We start from the raw sequence: 20,988 nt of genomic DNA, 5'->3' as shown, positions 1-20,988 counted from the left end.
ACTCCCTCGAAGTATTGTCCTTCATGAAATAGAATCCAAAACAGATAATTCAGTTAAATAATGATTTAGAAATGTTTCCTTAAAAAAACATGTATTTATTGTCAATTCGTCATTATATAAAGTACCTAAAATTTATATAAATAGAACTCGCAATATATTTGCAAATGATGACCCGATATGACGTCACTAAAAGTTCTAGTACGGAGAGATTTAAATAGAAATTATCATTAGTCTTTTTCAACTTCTTTCCAAATAACCAAATAATCTTTGAGCAATATTGCTATATTCTACACACAAAAATACTAAGAATAAAACCATTGTTTATCAATATGCAAAAAGCCCATGTTTGGTAAAAGGCCCACCAATGGCCAACGCAATTGGAAATGCTTGCAAATGTTAATGCATTGTCGTGAAATGAAACCACCCGCCCCAATACTCTAAAAGGTTATCAGATCTGAACTGATTACAGGAAGAAAGCAGAAATTTGTTATAGTGCTGAAATGGGAACGATTTTTTTTCTGAAAGTAAAAAATGTTGGTGGATAATTGTTTTCTTTACGATTCAATTTTCAAGGTGGCGAAATTACTGACCTTTCTGTACGCATGCGTGATGATGGCTGTGGCTGTTGGAACTGCTCAGCAGGTAGTGCAGGACCTTAACTATGGCGACGAAACCAGTATCATTAACCCGGCTAACGACACTAGTGGTGACGAGGTTGTTACCAAAAGTCCGTCAGGTAGCTATATCAAAATACCGTTAATCACATATTCGGCCAGTTATCAAGTATATGTCGGCGTTTGTCATTGGCTGCTCGAGTAAGAAATAAATTGTGACGTCATCAAATAAACAAAGACGTTCTTGTGCCTCAAATATGCTATGTATACTCCTATTTGAATTTTTCACCGTGTTTTTGAATTTTACGGCAAAATCAAGAAGCAGAGAAATGCTGAAAAAATGCGGAAAATGATGCGAAAAATTCGGATAAGAAATGGAGGGTTCTCTTTCATATCTCAATTATATCTGCCAATTTCCTTGACTACTATATACTGATGTTATATTGTACCTTCACACCCCTCACACGTCAGTATGGACCGGCCCATTTCCTTGACTACTATAAACTGATGTTATATTTTACCTTTACACCCCTCAGATGTCAGTGTGGACCTGCCTGTCTCACTGACAACGTTATATCTGGGGAGTCTGATAGGGATATTTTTTACTGCTGGTGTGCTTCATCTTCGGGAGTTTACATGTCTTATCCATGGTTTCTGGTACCTGATGTGCTTACCTTCGGGATACCTCATCCTCAACATATACAGCGTGTGTAACATCACGGATAGGTCCTGGGGTAAGTAAAACCATAGAATAGATCATAGTGAGATTTTATTTTCATTGAATTTGACGGAACACTTTTTCGGCATAGCCGCATAATATTCTGTTGGCCCCGGATATGACGCGACAGGTGGCGTTACTGGTCAAATGAAGTATGCGATTGGTCAATGTACCGGGAAATGCAAAATGCAGTTAGGATTGAATGCAACCTGAATAAGTGGATGTATCTTTTCAAATGACACATTAATAAAATTATATTCCTGATTCAACTGCAGTCTTATTGTTACCAAAAATCAAATTGATATAATGTTATCCGTGCTGAAACGCATTAGTTCGTTGATTTTTTTCACCAGGTCTTTTACATTATAACCACCAGCATTAAAACTATGCCGTTTCTCTTTTTTAAAGATATTTCTTTTTTATTGAAATTTGATATGAATCTTTATTACGGATGGATTCCTGGGTACAAATTATTCTCGAAGCATAGTGTTGTGAGAAAAGGTCACAAAGACCTGTCTACATAAGATAGGCCTACCAACCATTCAAAAAAGACATACAAGATTGACGCGAAATTTTGAGTTTAAATTGGGAGGTTATATACATACTGAAAACGTACTTTTTTGTGTGCTAAAATTTTAGCGTAAAAACTAATTAAGCACATTGACAATGTTGGCCATATAACACATTGTAGATCATCTTCCATTAGCGAAATGAAAATTTAGCGAAATTCTTCCAGACCATATATCGCTGAAATTAGATTACCGCTAAAATGTGAACGTATACGGTAATGTTTTAATTACAATCACTGGCTGTCAAACGAACGTTTTACCATTGAGAGCAGATTATTTTTCTGTTCATTTTGACAATACATTTTGTATATAGGTACTCGAGAGGAGAAAGCGAAATCAGTTGTCAAAGATACGAGACCTTGGTATGAAATTGCAGGGGAAACGATCCAGAAAATATTCACGTAAGTAATTTATTGTTATTTTTTTTTTTTTTTTTTTTAGAAAGACATACTGGTCATTCATCGTGTCCTAGGCCTGCTGCTATACTTATCTTGCTTTAATGAAGTTAGTCATTTGTACGGTGTACGTCAAAGGATGCTCCAAATTTAAAATCTACCACCAACTGATCTACTGTAAACATGGGAGTTAACGCGAGGGGGAAATTTACGCTTATTATGCGGACCCCTTTTGACCGCAAAAATTTCCCCCGCGTGTATTGTTTTGATATTAATTTGAGTATACTCGAACTACAAGCAAAGGTGGGTCGATCGCGAAAATTACCCCCACGCGTACTACGTATCGAAATCGCGAAATTAGCCGCCCGCGAAAATAACCACGCTTACAATACATTCTAAGCTGCACGATTAATTATCAAAAGAAATAGACAAGTATTGTGTATCTGTGTGATTGGGGGACAAATACCCCCACCCCCATCCCCTAAACAATCGAAAACCCAATTATAATATATTATGAACAGCCTCATGGATCCTATGAAAGTGCTGTTTCCAGACATCGTTTTTAAGATCTATAACAGTTTCAAGCAAATATTCTTCAACAAATTGTGCAATGAACGAACCTTGAATACTTTTCATTATCAGTACTGTCATAGCATCAGGGTTGTACTTATGGTCAAATCCCAATAGAAATGTAAACCGATTTTGTTTCAGCTGCTGCCAGAGAGTAGAGCAGACTCCACCCAGTGAGCCCGGTGTAGCAGCCGCCCGGGCCCGACATTCGTCCGTGACAGACTCCCATCCGAAGTTAACGGAAAATTTTCGAGACTCTAAATCATTTACGGACGAGAGGGATGGTCACGCTGACGGTAAGCAGATTTTTTCGCCGTTGATTTCTGCAGATTCCTCACCTATGGCTGAGAATATTTTAACTAATAGTAACCAGGATAAGAGATGTGAATATCTCTATGTTCGAATGGAGTGATTCACATTCGAATCATATAATGTACATTTTATCGACTGAATAGAACAAAGGGCGATGATTCATTCTGATTGGCTATATAGAAGTGGGGGTAATCAGATTGAATCATTCTTATTGGCTAGAGAGTAGAGACCAGATGATTGGTTAGATGCAAAAGACATTGAAACTTTCTGATTGGCTAGAGAGAAATGAGGAAATTAAAATGAATAGTTCGTATTTGCTGTAAAGTAGGGATGGAAACAATCTGCTATAGAAAAGGTAGTAAACATTTCTAGTAAGGTAGTAAAAGGAAAAAAGGGGGAAAGTGAATGTTGAACTTAAATGATAGTGGTATTCTTGAGACGATTAATTGGCTTTCTCAAATGTATTTGGCTTGAAAAGTGTGTAAGTAATCCACATGAGTTACAAATGACAGTGAATTGTGTGTAGTTCACATGGGCTACAAATGACAGTGAAATGTGTGTAAGTAATTTACATTGACTGCAAATGACCGTGAAATGTGTGTAGGTAATAACTATTGGCTGCAAATGACAGTGAAATGTAAGAAATTCACTTTGGCTGCAAATGACAGTGAAATGGAAGTAATTCACATTGGCTACAAATGGTGAGAACCTTTAATTGCCTGTGTGTCTAATAGGGCCCGAGAAAGCGTCTCATTGTGTATTGTAATGTAACTCTTCATCAGAAAAGTGTTGAGATTATCTAGCTGTCGCAAATGGGATTTACAAATGTAAAATGTCTTTAAAGTCAAAGTAATCAAATAATTTGCTGTTAAGTAGCTGATGTAAAAAGCAGTGTGCCAGTGGAGATGTTAAAAGAGGCTGACGAAAACTATTTTGAGGACGAAGTTACTCCAGAACGTGTTGAGGAGTGGCTGGACAAGGACTTCCGGGTGAGTTTGCGCTGTAACGTTATTGAGTTGATGAAAAAGAACTTTCTGACGCTGATTTTATTATGAATCCTTAACTAAGGATATCCCTTTATAGGAAAGTATCACATAATTAAAGGAAAATGTCCTTGACTATTTATTATTTCTTTGATATGATCATTCTTTCCGGTGGAAAAAAAACCCGGCAAACTCCTTTAAGTAAATGAATAATGATGAAACGCGTGCTAAGTGAATTGTTTTCACATCATGCGACAGAGCGGCAAAGTGAGACCCGATGTAGTGTTAACCAAATGTCCGAGGACACTAACAAATATCGCAAAAATGTTTCCGCCAATCAGTATACTGTAAACGCACTTTTTTAGCGGTAATATTATTTTAGCGATTTTCGCACTGGACGAATTGTGGTTACTACAGCGCTAATGGAGTTTATCTACAATGTTTTTTTAATGACATGCATTGTCGGTGTGATAATTTATCGTTCCGTTAATCTGTTTTAATTTGCTTTTTCGCTAGAATTTTAGCATTTACAGTATTCATCCGCGCCATACATCATACTTAAGAACCCCGCCGCCTGGAACTCTTCTTACTCGATATCCCAACATTCCACTTGGTCCCAACCTCGTCTTTATATATATTTTTTTTCTAAATTTCCCTGTATTCACCGAATGTTCATGTATTCCTCTTCGCTCGTGTTCATGGAATATTCTCTTTTATTCATCCATTAACTTACATAAGGGGAAACAAAAACGTTACAAGTTGATATAGGCTATTTTAATATAGTGGATGATCTGCACACTGATTTAATATAGCGGACGATCTGTACACAGATTTAGATAAAGAATTATAAAAATAAACCCTTTCAAATATCTCTTCGACTGATGTAGGAAAAGGAACATAACGCTGTATTCTGCTCTTATTGTCAGCCATATTCAGCATTTCTGATGCTAATTACTTTCCTTGTGTGTAATTAAAATACCAATGACGTATCTTCTATTGTAATCACTGCAGGATTATGTCCCCCTGTTCAAAAGGCATGGTTTTGACAGCACGCTGTTTATCAGCGCCATGAAGGAGAAAGATCTGACGACAATTGGTATAAAGAGGAAAGCCCACGTGACGTACCTGATGGAACGGATCAGCGTGCTCCCAGAATTCCGCATTGAGGTCAAAGTTCCGGTATGCAAGTTTACATCGATGTTTATTGATATTTGTGTAACTGTCACTCTGCGATCAAGATCTGTCCTAAAAATCTGGATTTTATGTGTCTCTGTTTAAAAATAACCTACTAATTATTCTTCAATGTGCACGAGAAAAGTAACTATATCTTGTTGGAGCGAGAAGCAATATTTTAACACATAATTTTCTCTAATTAACATGTACAAATGTAACTAATTATTTCTTTTTTGGCACACTGTATAGGTATAAATTTGAATTTGTTCTTTTAAAACCCGAAAAGTGTAACATCATCAATATTTTTCTTAAGTTCCGTTGAAACTTCTTCTCTATTTACGGTGTTACATATGTTAGCTAAAGATTTAACGAAATTTGGAATAGTTAAGTTCCTAGACGGTAACTTGCAAAAGTCAAACAAGACAAGCGTATGTACATTTTTGTAGTTTTATAAAGTTTTATTGAAATTGGAAAATATTCGGATTTTCAAGACGTTGAAGTGCAAAACAATGAATAGTTAGTTTGTGTTGTGTAAATAGACAAATATTCGCGAGCAGTTTATATTCGCAATGTTAGCATGTCAGATTAATCGAAATCTACTCGCTGTGAACATGATAACTATACAAAATTATGTATCAAAGTACTAAATATGTATATGTAAACACCAGTTTATAAGGGTAAAATCTCAAAATTAATCCTCGCAAAAATGAATAGCATTACAGTATATAGCTTTCAGTTATTTCTTTTCCAATAAAGAGGATAAAAGAAACTTGTATAAAACTATGTTACTGGTGATTTGATTATGCTATTTTTGGACATTGGTAAAAGAGTTATCTTCTTGTACAGAAATTAAAAGCGGCTCAAATAAAGAGGATAAAAGAAACTTGACAAAAACCCTGCATGTTACTGGTGATTTGATAATGTTATTTCTGGACATTGGTAAAATATTTCTCTACTTGAACAAGAATTTAAAAATGGCTCAAAAAAGAGGATAAAAGAAACTTGACAAAAACGCTGCATGTTACTGGTGATTTGTTAATGTTGTTTCTGGACATTGGTAAAGTAAATGAGTTATCTTCTTGTACAGGAAAACGTGTTGGAGTGGTTACAGGAAATCGGACTGGAGCAGTACTATGGTGCATTCAAATCAAACAAAATCACGGCACCAAAGGATCTGGAAATTCTCAAGTCTTTCTCACGGAAAGAAATTGAATCGGAGCTTAAAATCATCAAAGCTGGTATGTGATGTAAAACTGCAAATAGTCTACCATAAAACGGTAATGTCATTATATCTATTATATTTCATGCTAACTGGTTAGTTTGCTAATGCATGTGAATGTTTTATGTTGTTTCCTGTGTTTTTATTACTATGCTAATCAGTGATAATACGTTAAAATGGGAGCATTTCGAAACAAAATCGAAAACTGTCGATTGTTCAGAGGGATAATGACGTTGGAGTGCTTAGAAGGAAAGGGTCGTATCTCAAATTTATCTATTTCTAGACTTTAATAAATTAAAACTAAGAGTGAGATTTTCTTATCAATTTGTATATCATATCAATTAAAGTGGTCTAATTCTGTTAAGATACTTTGAGATTTAAAAGAATTAGACAAGTTCCATTGATATAAAGTACATATTCTATAAGAAAAGCTTAGTCGAAATTGTAATTTATTAAAATTTAAAAAAAATGATAAATTTGAGATACGACCTTTTACTTCTAAGCACTCCCGTGTATAAGCTTTGAGATAAATATTCATAAAATTTGCAATATAATGCTAGCTCACATACTTGTCGAATGGAGTTTTTGCCTTACTGCAAACCGAAGGGACATTGGAAGTAATACAATTTGAAAACTAAACAGAATAAACGCCATAGAGGGTTTCTATAAAATTCAGCAATGATGAACTTACTAACAAATTGTCCTGTGTGTCCTATGTGTCCTGTGTCATGGTGTTTTATTTCGAGTTATTGTTCTTTCTTGGCCGGAATGGGTATTTACATATTTTTTCCACATAACACTTGTTCAGAATCCTTCCTCGATACTCAAAGGGTTATGTTTAATTTTTGCTTACTTCCCTCCTGGAATATGCTATGGCAAAGTGGAAGCCTTAGTAACACTATTTTATGGATAAAACAAAAAGACCAGTTTGGTCCTTCAAATTCAAATTTATTTTATTCTCTTTTCACATATTGACATGATGTATAGAGAAAAACATATTTATAATATAATATATACAATTAAATTTGATATAGATGCACATCAAATGCATCTCAAAGTGATATGGTTGGCTTTAAAAATGGTTGTCGCTATCATGTGATCTTCAAAAGATATGTATCTGCTTAGTGATTGGTCCAGGGATATTTCCTGGCGCCAATCAGATAGCTAGCTGTGTACTTTCGATTCTGTCTGAACATATTAGCGAAAGTAATGTAGGCCCAGGAATATCGAGGTTGATTATAATTTTCTGATGTTTGGGTGCCAAGGTAAACGAAATTTAATGTATATGTACAGTAGGGAATGGTCTAGTGCTGTTAGACTGATGTGTCACATGAATGGCAGAGATTACTGTTGGTTTCTATAATTCAGGTCACGTGGCCAGACTGTTGAATGCTATTAAACATCTGAGGAACCCTACTGAAGGTAATAACGACCTTACAATGCCATGTTTATTAATATTAATTTTTATCAAGTCTATCTCACAACTATGTTTTAATTGTATCAAGATATCACCATTAGGGCTGTTTCCTATTGGTGGTTATGTGTGAATATCAATACTTTTTAAACTATATATCTAAGAAAAAACAAAATGATATCATAATAAAAGGGTGTTCAAATCAAATCAAAGATTTGAGAAAATGAAAAAAACTTTTCAATTAACAAAAACAATTATACTCCTTCAGTCTTATTGTCTTTTAGGCTATTGTTGATTTCTATTTTGTTGCTAACGATATTTTTTTTATTTTCAGAAAATGCAAATAATCTAATAGTTATTAAATATGTATTGGTCCTGTTTATTTTAATCGATATCATGATTTTTTACTGCTTCAGAGGAACTCAAGCGAATCGATGTAAAGAAAGACCTGGGCAAAACAGAGTGTTACGAGATTGAACGGATTAACCCAGATGAACACATCTTCTGGAAAGATCTCACAGACGCTTGTCTCAAACCAGGATCCATGGCCTTCGGCCACAATGAAGACCTAAAAGGTAGGATTCAATAAAAATTTGAATTTGAAAAAACCACTGAATTACAATAGCTGTATATCATATTTAAACTGTAATCTAATTTAAGCGTTTTTCGCACCGAAAGCATACCGCTAAGTTTTGAGATCCTTTATTACCACTGAGCGAACAGCTGTAATCATGCGCTGAAATGGTATTTTACTATTAAAATAGCATCTCTTCTTGCATTATGCACAAAAATATTATACAAACTTAACTATAATACAGCTAAAATCCCGCTCAGTCCACTCGATTCCATTCAGGTCCAACGTGTTTGTCAGTTCGATTAGCGACTCATTTATCGAGCTTTAAAAACATCATTCGATTTTTTTTTTCAAATGAAACTGGTGTTTCGACATGTAATAACACCCATTGTTGTATAAAACACTGAGAAATGACACATTAATAATCAATAAACACCTTTAAAACCATTCAGGTCCAGATTCGGGTCCTTTCAGGTCCATTCATGTCTTAAGGAGGACGCGAAATTTCAGAGCGCCAAATATAATCATAAATTTACTATTCATAAATTAAGACCACGAATCGAACCAGTTTCGTTTCCTTAACTGTTTTGATTTTTCAAAATTCATTCTGCCTGACCAGGCCCATTGGAAAAGTACTGTAATCCAGTAGTGTTGCGTGGCAACGTCATGGAACTATCATCAATTTTCTGTTCATTAAAAAAAGTATTTTTCAAGAACGGCAGAACAGATTTTGATAATATTTTTTGTATAGATTATTAACAAATAAAAAGAATTGACCCTTTTGTAAAGGAATCATGTGACCAGACGAACATGCATGTATTTTGAATTAAATGCTGTCTCATGCTTTCCTGAAACAGAATGTCAAGAAGATCAAGAAAAAAATATTCAAGTGTAGTTTTCTTCTTGCTTGGTTTGTACCGGAACAACATTTTGTTGTGTAATTTGTCCGTCCTCACTTTACACAGATTTATAAAATGTTGACTGACTCTGTTTCAGAGAAACTTGAAGAATTGAGAAACAACTTTCTTGGGATACTCGCGGTCGCTAACACCTTATGGCTGATCCTCCTTGCTACTTTGGCTTCTAAAATGGAACTTAAAGTCAGTGGCACAGATCCAGTCGGTAAGTCATCAAGTTGTTCCTCGGATCAATAATGTTTCTGAGATAATGCATTATATATACCTTCGAATCACCGCACGTGATATCGTACCACACGTAACACACAATAGACATTCGCACGTGCGTGATTTCACACCACGTGACACAAAACATGCATCCGCATATCATATCATACCCCGTAACATAATATATACTTCCGCATGTGATTTCACACGACGTAACACAAAATATACATCCGCACGTGATGTCACATCACACGACACCAAATATACAACCGCGCGTGCTATCACACTACTTGACACAAAATATACAACCGCACGTGCTATCACATCACGTGACACAAAATATACATCCGCACATGCTATCACATCATGTGACACAAAATATACATCCACACGTGCTATCACATCATGTGCACAAAATATACATCCACACGTGCTATCACATCATGTGACAAAATATATATTACCGCACGTATTATCACACCACACGGCCTGACAAAAATACACCTCTACACGTGTCACAGGGCAAATCATGTCATTCCATACAATGATTCATATAATACTGATTTCTCCTAATGTATTAAAAATTGTTGATTCATTTCATTGAATGACATATTTACTGGGTTTCTTTTCAGGATTGGTTTTCTTGGCGATATTTGGGTTTCTCCTCGTTCTACAGTTCTTGTGTATGCTTGTTCATCGTCTGACGACATTTGGACATTTTTGTGCGCGAGCTCCATACAGATTTGGCAAGCAGTATAACAGCTCCTGGAAGTTTGCGGACCATGGTTTCGGCTGGAGTTTGAGTGATGAAGACAGGCAAGCACTGAACCAGGCGAAGGAAGGCGATAAGAAAATAAAAGCTCGCTTGGTCTCAAGGAAACGAAATCAAAAGAAAAATGTGTCTATAATGGACGAGAAAGAGCATTTACTGAAGGATCACAATCAGACTTCATACCTTTAAACAGTGGGATATAGATAAATAGAACTCGTTTAATGGTCTCTGATAAACTATTATGTAACCTGTACTCGCCCACGGAGACAGTGAGCCCTCACGACGGATTCGTCAATGTAAAACAGTCTAGGGCCATCATTTTAATCTGAAGCATATATAAACATATGCAATATACCTGTTTTGCCGTCATGAATATGGACTCGTCTGTCAATCGAATGTCAACAGGACAGATTACTCTGGAAGGATTATAACTTTAGGTCTTATAAATGATCATTCTTAGGACATCGTTATTATTTCTAAAAGATTAGATTATTAAATTTAATACGTTTTTGTGAAATGCAGTATATAGAACTTTTATTCCTGGACAGAAACTGACCCTGGGCTAATTTTCTTCGGGGTGAACATTTGAATTTGTGCAAAAAAAAAAAAAAAATAAATAAATAAATGAATAAATGAAAAAAAAATTAAAACAAAAACTTATCGCAGAGCTCAAATTCGTCATAGAATTCTACAGTTGATAAATTCATGGATATATAAATGAGCGCCTGGATTACGAGTACCCAGTAACTCAACGAAAATAAAAATGCCACAAACAATTATGATTTTACAGTATGTGATACTCAGGTTGTTTGTTTGGGAGTAAATGAGATTGATATTTGTAATGTTAGTTAGTGACTACGCAAAAGTTTTGTTGCTATGGGCGCTAAAGTAGACACACACCGTAAAGGATGCTTGAGATTATTATGCGCGTGAGGGAGTTATTCAATGGCGTGCCAAACATTAAAATACTTTTACATGTACGTATATATTTAACATTTAATGTTTTAAATTCAATTTTAAATGGTTATTTTCAATAACTGTACATACTTGCTTGATGGACTGGAAATATATGTCTTATTACTAACATAAGTATATATGCTCAGTACGCTAATTAAATGTTCCGACATTCAGCAATTCCATGTTTTTTGTTTTTGTTTTTATTTTTAAATGAAGTAATCATTTTCTTTTGTTATTTTCAATAACTTTAAATGCGTACTTAATAATTTAAATTAATAATGTATTCGATTAAATCTTCAAATATTTGCTCATCATGGCGTGTCAAAAGTTATGATATTCAAAAGAATGTATATTTATATTGAATTCTGCATATGTTGAATAAGTAATATTCATGTTGAATACGTAATATATACGTATATGTGGAATAAGTAATATCTATGTTGAATACGTAATATATTTATGTTGAATACGTAATATGTATGTTGAATACTTAATGTCTATGTTGAATACGTAGTATATATATATATGTTGAATACGTAATATGTATGTTGAATACTTAGTATCTGTGTTGAATACGCAATACAAATGTTGAATACGTATAAATGTTCAATACGTAATGTTATATGTTGAATGCGTAATATTTATGTTCGATAACGTAATTTATCATTTTGTATTCAAGAAATCATAAATCAATAGACTATATATATTTTACATGTATATTGAAAGACTTATAAAAATGTAAAAAAAAAATGTAAATATATTTTGATTAGATTATCAATAAATATTTAATATTCACGAACCACATCAGTATTCAATAATGTAGATATTTATGTAGTAATATTTATGAAGTATTTCATAAATACATAACATTGTATTTTAAACAAAATTTGTTTGATAAAATGTCAAGAATCAAGCAGGACATGTAAAAACACCGTACGTGGGGGAAGTAGGGATGTTACTATCTGGAAATGGAAAATTAACAATTGGGATATTGAAATCATCACGCTTATCCGCTGATTAAGTTGTCCTTCAGATCGAGGTAAGACGCTAATGTTGAGGACATCCTTAAATTCAAGTTTTACTGTGTTAATCCTATAGACATGGTCAATAAAGATTTGATATAAATTTGCTATACCTATAGGTGAAATTAGGGGGGTGGGGTGGGGGTGGAGGGTTAAAGGACTCTGTTACCTGTTCGGATAAGCTTTTCAGTATAATCAGTCTCGTCTGGAAACAAAATCAAGTTGGCAAAAGGATGGACACGGTTTGTTCCCGTAGAAATCTCCAACAATTCTCGTGGTATCGTCTCCAGTGTATATCGTAAATACGTGTTTCAAAAGTTTCATTAAAATTAGATTGAGGTTATTTATGTATTTATTTTATTATCCTCTAAGAATAAATGTTTCAACAACTGTAAACAAAATTGAGGTTGTTTATTGATTTGTTTTAGTATCGTTTAAAGAAGTGTTTCAAAAGCTTATTAAAATTTAAATTGAGGTTATATATTTCTCTTTATTTGTTTCATATCCTCTAAATAAGGTTTTCAAAAGCCGTATTGAAGTTGAAATTGAATTTTATCAAGAGCTTACTTTTTATACCTTAGTACCGCGGAGGTCAGTAACTCGTTTCTGAATTGTTTATTCCATTCAATAACTTACGTAAAATTCTCGTATTTTAAACAAAATGCACGTGATTCTTAAAGCGGCATTCTATTTTTGAAATGATTATATCCTTTACAAAGAAGAGTAAACCGGATCTCTTGTATTTTTCTCAACTAGTAAAAGTTATAAACTTTACCGTAATCCAACACTCAAAGATTTAAGATAACCCAAAGTTCTTAAGAATATATAAATTTTGAAAATTTAACTTCGACCCGAAGTGTGAAAATTAATCGCCGACAATGACAATCAATACAAGCATTTGTCGTTGAATGGGAGAAAGCAGGACAATACATTTATTAAGCGCCCTCCTAAAAAGCTGTAGACTATTTGATCAAGAAGAGTAAAAACATTAAAAATGGCTATGACGTTGTTGATAGGCGAGTACAATTTATAACCACTCGACTTGTCTGTGTAATTCATCATCTGTTTAAAGGGGCGGGGCATTCCTTCGTTTGGATTTAAGTTTAGGTCGTCAATATTAAACTTACTGGATAATATTTTTTTTTTTCAATTAGTAAAAGTTATAATCTTTATATTAATAAGACAGTTTTACTCTTAAGAAAAATCAAAGTTCTCCGAGTATCAAGTCATGAAAAATTCTTAATTCGACCCGAATTATCACTAATTACCGTAAAGACATGGTATTTGTACACGATACGCCTTTTCCCTGTCCATTTCAGCGTTAGTTTCATTATTTGAAGGCACAAACACTCATAATTATAATCATCGTTCGGACACAATTTTCATCCATAGAAAGTGTGCATGTTTCTGATGTCCGAACGAAGGAATACCCTTAAACTCCAGAATGTTTGAACCTTTGTGATAAAATAAATAATCTGTGATCCTGTATTTCCTGTTTTTTTTAATGATAATTTCAGTGAACTATATTAACGGAAGGACAAAGATCCCAGGAAGCTTCTTCTGCCATCATGCTACTTCACTAAACTTTTGTTTCATGACTTCGCTCTGAAACGTCTCTTAAAAAACTTTAAAAATACGTTGATTGAGAAGTTGTGTCTTTTAAGAAGAAAAACAAGAGGCCCATGGGCCTAAACGGTCACCTGAGTCTGAACATGTAGCTATCTTCTCCCTACAACGCATTTCTAAACAGTTCCAATATAAATAATACTTAAGTTTAGTCCCTCCCAATAATGAAACAAATTATATTTAATTTATTTTTTCTCTGTATCAGCTATTGTAAAGTTCAACCCCAGAGGGAAACATGAAACCTAAGGGCCATGCAATTTACAATTTTGGTAAAGTACCCTAAGTTCCTTCCATCCATAAAGATAATTCGATTCTACCATATATGTCTCGAGAGGAAGAGCCATAAATGGAAGGATATTGAGGTGCTTTACAAAAAAATGTGTAAATTATTACCCTGGGGTCTCCCGTTTCCTCCTAGGGAGGAGGTGAGGTAAAAAAAAAAAAAAAAAAACGACAAGATAAAAACATTATTTATTTTCCTTTGTGTTCCCGTGAACTCAGCGGAACACAATGTGATGTGACAGTTTAACGGTGGCGCCAAAGAACGACAGAACGGCTCTGGTTGACGCGTGGACCGCTTTGAGGTGACGTCACTATCATAATTGATGTCTTATAACCGATATGTTGTTGGAGTTACCTCCCTTTAATCCTGTACGCCAAGTTTAATATTTGAGAATTATACGTACATGTAGCACCGGTTTTCATTTTTTCTGTAAAAATCATTATCAAGTTAATCTATTAAATTGCAGACTTTAACTCATATTGAATCCACTATTTAGAGTCATATTGAATTCACTATTTAGTGTCATGTTGAATTCACTATTTAGAGTCATATTGAATTCACTATTTAGTGTCATGTTGAATTCACTATTTAGAGTCATATTGAATTCACTATTTAGAGTCATATTGAATTCACTATTTAGAGTCATATTGAATTCACTATTTAGTGTCATGTTGAATTCACTATTTAGAGTTATATTGAATTCACTATTTAGTGTCATATTGGATTCACTATTTAGACCCATATTGAATCCACTATTTAGAGTCATATTGAATTCACTATTTAGAGTCATATTGAATTCACTATTTAGAGTCATATTGAATTCACTATTTAGACCCATATTGGATTCACTATTTAGTGTCATATTGAATCCACTATTTAGACCCATATTGAATTCACTATTTAGTGTCATATTGAATTCACTATTTAGAGTCATATTGAATCCACTATTTAGAATCATATTGAATTCACTATTTAGAATCATATTGAATCCACTATTTAGAATCATATTGAATCCACTATTTAGAATCATATTGAATCCACTATTTAGACCCATATTGAATCCACTATTTAGAGTCATATTGAATTCACTATTTAGTGTCATATTGAATCCACTATTTAGACCCATATTGAATTCACTATTTAGAGTCATATTGAATCCACTATTTAGACCCATATTGAATTCACTATTTAGAGTCATATTGAATTCACTATTTAGAGTCATATTGAATTCACTATTTAGACCCATATTGAATCCACTATTTAGACCCATATTGGATTCACTATTTAGACCCATATTGAATTCACTATTTAGACCCATATTGAATCCACTATTTAGTGTCATATTGGATTCACTACTTAGACCCATATTGAATCCACTATTTAGACCCATATTGAATCCACTATTTAGAGCCATATTGAATCCACTATTTAGTGTCATATTGAATCCACTATTTAGACCCATATTGGATTCACTATTTAGACCCATATTGAATCCACTATTTAGTGTCATATTGGATTCACTATTTAGACCCATATTGAATCCACTATTTAGACCCATATTGGATTCACTATTTAGAGTCATATTGAATTCACTATTTAGACCCATATTGAATCCACTATTTAGACCCATATTGAATTCACTATTTAGACCCATATTTAATCCACTATTTAGTCATATTGAATCCACTATTTAGACCCATATTGAATCCACTATTTAGTCCTATTGAATTCACTATTTAGTCATATTGAATCCACTATTTAGACCCATATTGGATTCACTATTTAGACCCATATTGGATTCACTATTTAGAGTCATATTGAATCCACTATTTAGACCCATATCGAATCCACTATTTAGACCCATATTGGATTCACTATTTAGACCCATATTGAATCCACTATTTAGTCCTATTGAATTCACTATTTAGTCATATTGAATCCACTATTTAGACCCATATCGATCCACTATTTAGACCCATATTGAATTCACTATTTAGTGTCATATTGAATCCACTATTTAGAGTCATATTGAATTCACTATTTAGACCCATATTGAATTCACTATTTAGACCCATATTGAATCCACTATTTAGACCCATATTGAATTCACTATTTAGACCCATATTGGATTCACTATTTAGACCCATATTGGATTCACTATTTAGACCCATATTGAATTCACTATTTAGTGTCATATTGAATCCACTATTTAGACCCATATTGAATCCACTATTTAGACCCATATTGAATTCACTATTTAGAGTCATATTGAATTCACTATTTAGAGTCATATTGAATCCACTATTTAGTGTCATATTGAATCCACTATTTAGACCCATATTGAATCCACTATTTAGACCCATATTGAATTCACTATTTAGAGTCATATTGAATCCACTATTTAGACCCATATTTAATTCACTATTTAGACCCATATTGAATTCACTATTTAAAGTCATATCGAATCCACTATTTAGACCCATATTGAATTCACTATTTAGACCCATATTGGATTCACTATTTAGAGTCATATTGAATTCACTATTTAGAGTCATATTGAATTCACTATTTAGTGTCATATTGGATTCACTATTTAGACCCATATTGAATTCACTACTTAGACCCATATTGAATTCACTATTTAGAGTCATATTGAATTCACTATTTAGAGTCATATTGAATTCACTATTTAGACCCATATTGAATTCACTATTTAGAGTCATATTGAATTCACTATTTAGAGTCATATTGAATCCACTATTTAGACCCATATTGAATCCACTATTTAGTGTCATGTTGAATTCACTATTTAGAGTCATATTGAATCCACTATTTAGTGTCATGTTGAATTCACTATTTAGAGTCATATTGAATTCACTATTTAGTGTCATATTGAATCCACTATTTAGACCCATATTGAATCCACTATTTAGAGTCATATTGAATTCACTATTTAGAGTCATATTGAATTCACTATTTAGAGTCATATTGAATTCACTATTTAGACCCATATTGGATTCACTATTTAGTGTCATATTGAATCCACTATTTAGACCCATATTGAATTCACTATTTAGTGTCATATTGAATTCACTATTTAGAGTCATATTGAATCCACTATTTAGAATCATATTGAATTCACTATTTAGAATCATATTGAATCCACTATTTAGAATCATATTGAATCCACTATTTAGAATCATATTGAATCCACTATTTAGACCCATATTGAATCCACTATTTAGAGTCATATTGAATTCACTATTTAGTGTCATATTGAATTCACTATTTAAACCCATATCGACAGTTCTCGACTTCGACTTCCAACTCAAGGAGCAATTTTTGTCCTTACTTGATCAAATGTCACTTTTTTATTTTTTTTTTTATTTTTTTGGTTTTTAATATCTTATAAGTATACACGAATATATCTTATTTCGATATGTAAAACGTACAACATATAACATGCAAGATATCTTACATCTTAAATACCATGTTCTATGGGATCTCTTTAATACTATTAGTTCTCGTTTGATACGCCACGAAATTAGCATAAAATTATATACACAATATTTATATAAGATGCATACTGTGTATAATTTCTGACAACCCTGTACAAAATATAAAATATGATGAAACGCAAGCCAGACAATGGATAACTGTCATATCGACCAGACCAGCAGGGACGAAACAGCTGACTAGATTTCAATTATTATGAAATATATTTTAAATGATATTTCACATGTGCTTTTGTTCAATCGCCAAGTCGTTGTGTTGCTATATTTCATTTTAATCACCAATACGAATTTAATTGATGTTTCTATCAACACCTGTAAAAATAACTTTAATGCTTGTCTGGTCTTAACTCATTTGTCAATTTATCTTTAAAAAAGACGCACACACACACAAAAGTTTATTTCAGTCAAAACAAAAGGGAACAGGTCTCATAGGGAACGTCTTTGATAAAGTTTTCAAGATGACTTCCGTGGCGACCATCTTGGATGTCATACGGATAAGATTTCCAACGTGGACCAACTAGAACCATTATTAATGTTATCCTCAGCAGTGGATGTCATCTTTGATAAATAATCTCCTTAATCTAAGAGCTCCGTTTTAAATTCATTTCTTGCAGTCACGATGCGGGAAAAACATCTTTAATTTTTACAAGAATTTCGAGATTTTGTATAATCCTGGATGCTGACATAAGTAGACAACCTAGAAATTGGGTATCAGTTTTGTGATCAAAGGTTCAAGTAATACCACAACAGAGTAGCGACCAATCAATTTCGTTCCGTTATATATTTATTCAGAGGATTCATGAATGTGTGTTTTGGCACGTGCAGCGAGTGCGTGCGCTTATACGTCATCGAGGAGATTGCTACCATCTCGGATGAAATAATTCTTATGAAAAACAGGGAAAGACGTACGTGAACAGGTATGAGTATCAACAGAGAATCCATCTTTTTCTGTCTGTAAGTCAATTTTGTCCAACAATCATGTATATTTACGTCAAAACCCTTTGATTTCGCAAATACCAATAAGAATGTGTAAAGATAACAAATAATGGCCTTTCTATTGTGACCGTCTTGAACATCAAATAGGGGCTTTTTTTCTGTCGGAGACAATTGACCAAACTGATCGCTATTAACGATCCCAGTTTGACATTCAAAAGTCAGACGATTGCCGCCATCTTGAATTTTGTATCTTGTCGGGTCAGATTGGCCCGTCTTTGGATCATGCAGTCGACTCATCAGCAAGTCTAATTCAAATTTTCCATTGCGGAGCAGTACATGGATAAGATTTTGATGTCCGCCTTGAACGTCATATGGGTTTAAACCTTTTAAAGCATGTTTTACGGATTTTCAAACTTTCTGTCTCAAGACTATAATGTTTATAAGAAATGCATGCTCGTGTAACCCATGAAGGTCAAGGTTACCAAATGCATCCTCGTGTAACCTCTGAAGGTAAAGGTCACAGTACAACAGTCTCGACAGACGACGGGACATCCGAGTCAAGGTTACGCTACACCAGTCTGACAGACGACGGGACATCCGAGTCAAGGTTACGCTACACCAGTCTGACAGACGACTGGACATCCGAGTCAAGGTTACGCTACACCAGTCTGACAGACGACTGGACATCCGAGTCAAGGTTACCCTACACCAGTCTGACAGACGACTGGACATCCGAGTCAAGGTTACGCTACACCAGTCTGACAGACGACTGGACATCCGAGTCAAGGTTACGCTACACCAGTCTGACAGACTAGACATCCGAGTCAAGGTTACGCTACACCAGTCTGACAGACTAGACATCGGAGTCAAGGTTACGCTACACCAGTCTGACAGACGATGGCACATCTGAGTCAAGGTTACGCTACACCAGTCTGACAGACGATGGCACATCCGAGTCAAGGTTACGCTACACCAGTCTGACAGACGATGGGACATCCGAGTCAAGGTTACGCTACACCAGTCTGACAGACGATGGGACATCCGAGTCAAGGTTACGCTACACCAGTCTGACAGACGACTGGACATCCGAGTCAAGGTTACGCTACACCAGTCTGACAGACGACGGGACATCCGAGTCAAGGTTACGCTACACCAGTCTGACAGACGATGGGACATCCGAGTCAAGGTTACGCTAAAAAACCAGTTTGGACAGACGATGGCACAATTGTCAAGGTTACCTAACCCGTTCTGACAGACGATGGGACATCCGAGTCAAGGTTTCGCACCAGTCTGAACAGGACGAAGCTGGAATCGAGTCAAGGTTTCGCTACACCAGTCTGACAGAACGAGGGGACCCTCACGAGTCAAGGTTACGCTACCCAGTTGACAGAAACCTGGGACAATTCGAGTAAAGGTTCGCTAACCCGTCTGACAGACGGACGGACTCCGATCAAGGTTTTCGCTACACCAGTTACGCACACCAGTCTGACGATAGAATCGAGTCAAGGTTTACGCTACACCAGTTAAAAGAAAACCCCGATCAAGGTTAGACACCAGCTGACAACGACGGGACATCCGAGTAAAGGGTTTTACCTACCCAGTCTGCCCAAAAGAATCCGATAAAGGGTTACGTACCCCCGCCACAACGAGGGGACATCGGTAAGGTTACCCCAAAACCGTCGAAGACTGGACATCCGAGTCAAGGTTACGCTACACCAGTCTGACAGACTAGACATCCGAGTCAAGGTTACGCTACACCAGTCTGACAGACATCCGAGTCAAGGTTACGCTACACCAGTCTGACAGACGACTGGACATCCGAGTCAAGGTTACGCTACACCAGTCTGACAGACTAGACATCCGAGTCAAGGTTACGCTACACCAGTCTGACAGACGACTGGACATCCGAGTCAAGGTTACGCTACACCAGTCCGACAGACGATGGGACATCCGAGTCAAGGTTACGCTACACCAGTCTGACAGACTAGACATCCGAGTCAAGGTTACGCTACACCAGTCTGACAGACGACTGGACATCCGAGTCAAGGTTACGCTACACCAGTCTGACAGACGACTGGACATCCGAGTCAAGGTTACGCTACACCAGTCTGACAGACGATGGGACATCCGAGTCAAGGTTACGCTACACCAGTCTGACAGACTAGACATCCGAGTCAAGGTTACGCTACACCAGTCTGACAGACGATGGGAC

At 35.1% G+C, this 20,988-nt stretch overlaps 3 protein-coding genes across 5 annotated transcripts in view; 1 reads left to right on the top strand and 2 right to left on the bottom strand.

The window, feature by feature from the left end:
- The window catches only part of LOC117315086, a 42,665-nt gene extending 29,853 nt beyond the window's left edge, over positions 1–12,812 (top strand). For 2 of the 3 annotated variants that reach the window (XM_033869233.1, XM_033869231.1), the window contains 11 exons: positions 574–736; positions 1,151–1,348; positions 2,215–2,302; positions 3,008–3,162; positions 4,052–4,167; positions 5,173–5,340; positions 6,422–6,572; positions 7,922–7,975; positions 8,384–8,542; positions 9,538–9,663; positions 10,298–12,812. In XM_033869233.1, the coding sequence (XP_033725124.1) occupies positions 574–736; positions 1,151–1,348; positions 2,215–2,302; positions 3,008–3,162; positions 4,052–4,167; positions 5,173–5,340; positions 6,422–6,572; positions 7,922–7,975; positions 8,384–8,542; positions 9,538–9,663; positions 10,298–10,626 (1,707 nt within the window). In that variant the 3' untranslated portion in view covers positions 10,627–12,812. The remainder of the gene's footprint in view (positions 1–573; positions 737–1,150; positions 1,349–2,214; positions 2,303–3,007; positions 3,163–4,051; positions 4,168–5,172; positions 5,341–6,421; positions 6,573–7,921; positions 7,976–8,383; positions 8,543–9,537; positions 9,664–10,297) is intronic. The other variant, XM_033869232.1, reaches the window with a different exon arrangement.
- A 1,982-nt stretch (positions 12,813–14,794) lies between these two features.
- Positions 14,795–15,979, bottom strand: LOC117315875 (putative mediator of RNA polymerase II transcription subunit 26). The gene has a single exon (XM_033870282.1). The coding sequence runs from the start codon at positions 15,977–15,979 to the stop codon at positions 14,795–14,797; it is 1,185 nt and encodes a 394-aa protein (XP_033726173.1).
- Positions 15,980–16,271: 292 nt separating this feature from the next.
- On the bottom strand, positions 16,272–17,576 carry LOC117315874 (putative mediator of RNA polymerase II transcription subunit 26). Its single transcript, XM_033870280.1, has one exon. The coding sequence runs from the start codon at positions 17,574–17,576 to the stop codon at positions 16,272–16,274; it is 1,305 nt and encodes a 434-aa protein (XP_033726171.1).
- Between the last annotated feature and the right edge of the window lie 3,412 nt (positions 17,577–20,988).

The sequence above is a fragment of the Pecten maximus genome, chromosome 17 (assembly GCF_902652985.1).
Source record: "Pecten maximus chromosome 17, xPecMax1.1, whole genome shotgun sequence".
In the NCBI taxonomy this organism is placed as follows: domain Eukaryota; kingdom Metazoa; phylum Mollusca; class Bivalvia; order Pectinida; family Pectinidae; genus Pecten; species Pecten maximus.
Note: the sequence above shows the minus strand (reverse complement) of the source record. Positions and strands in the feature narration are given on the sequence as shown.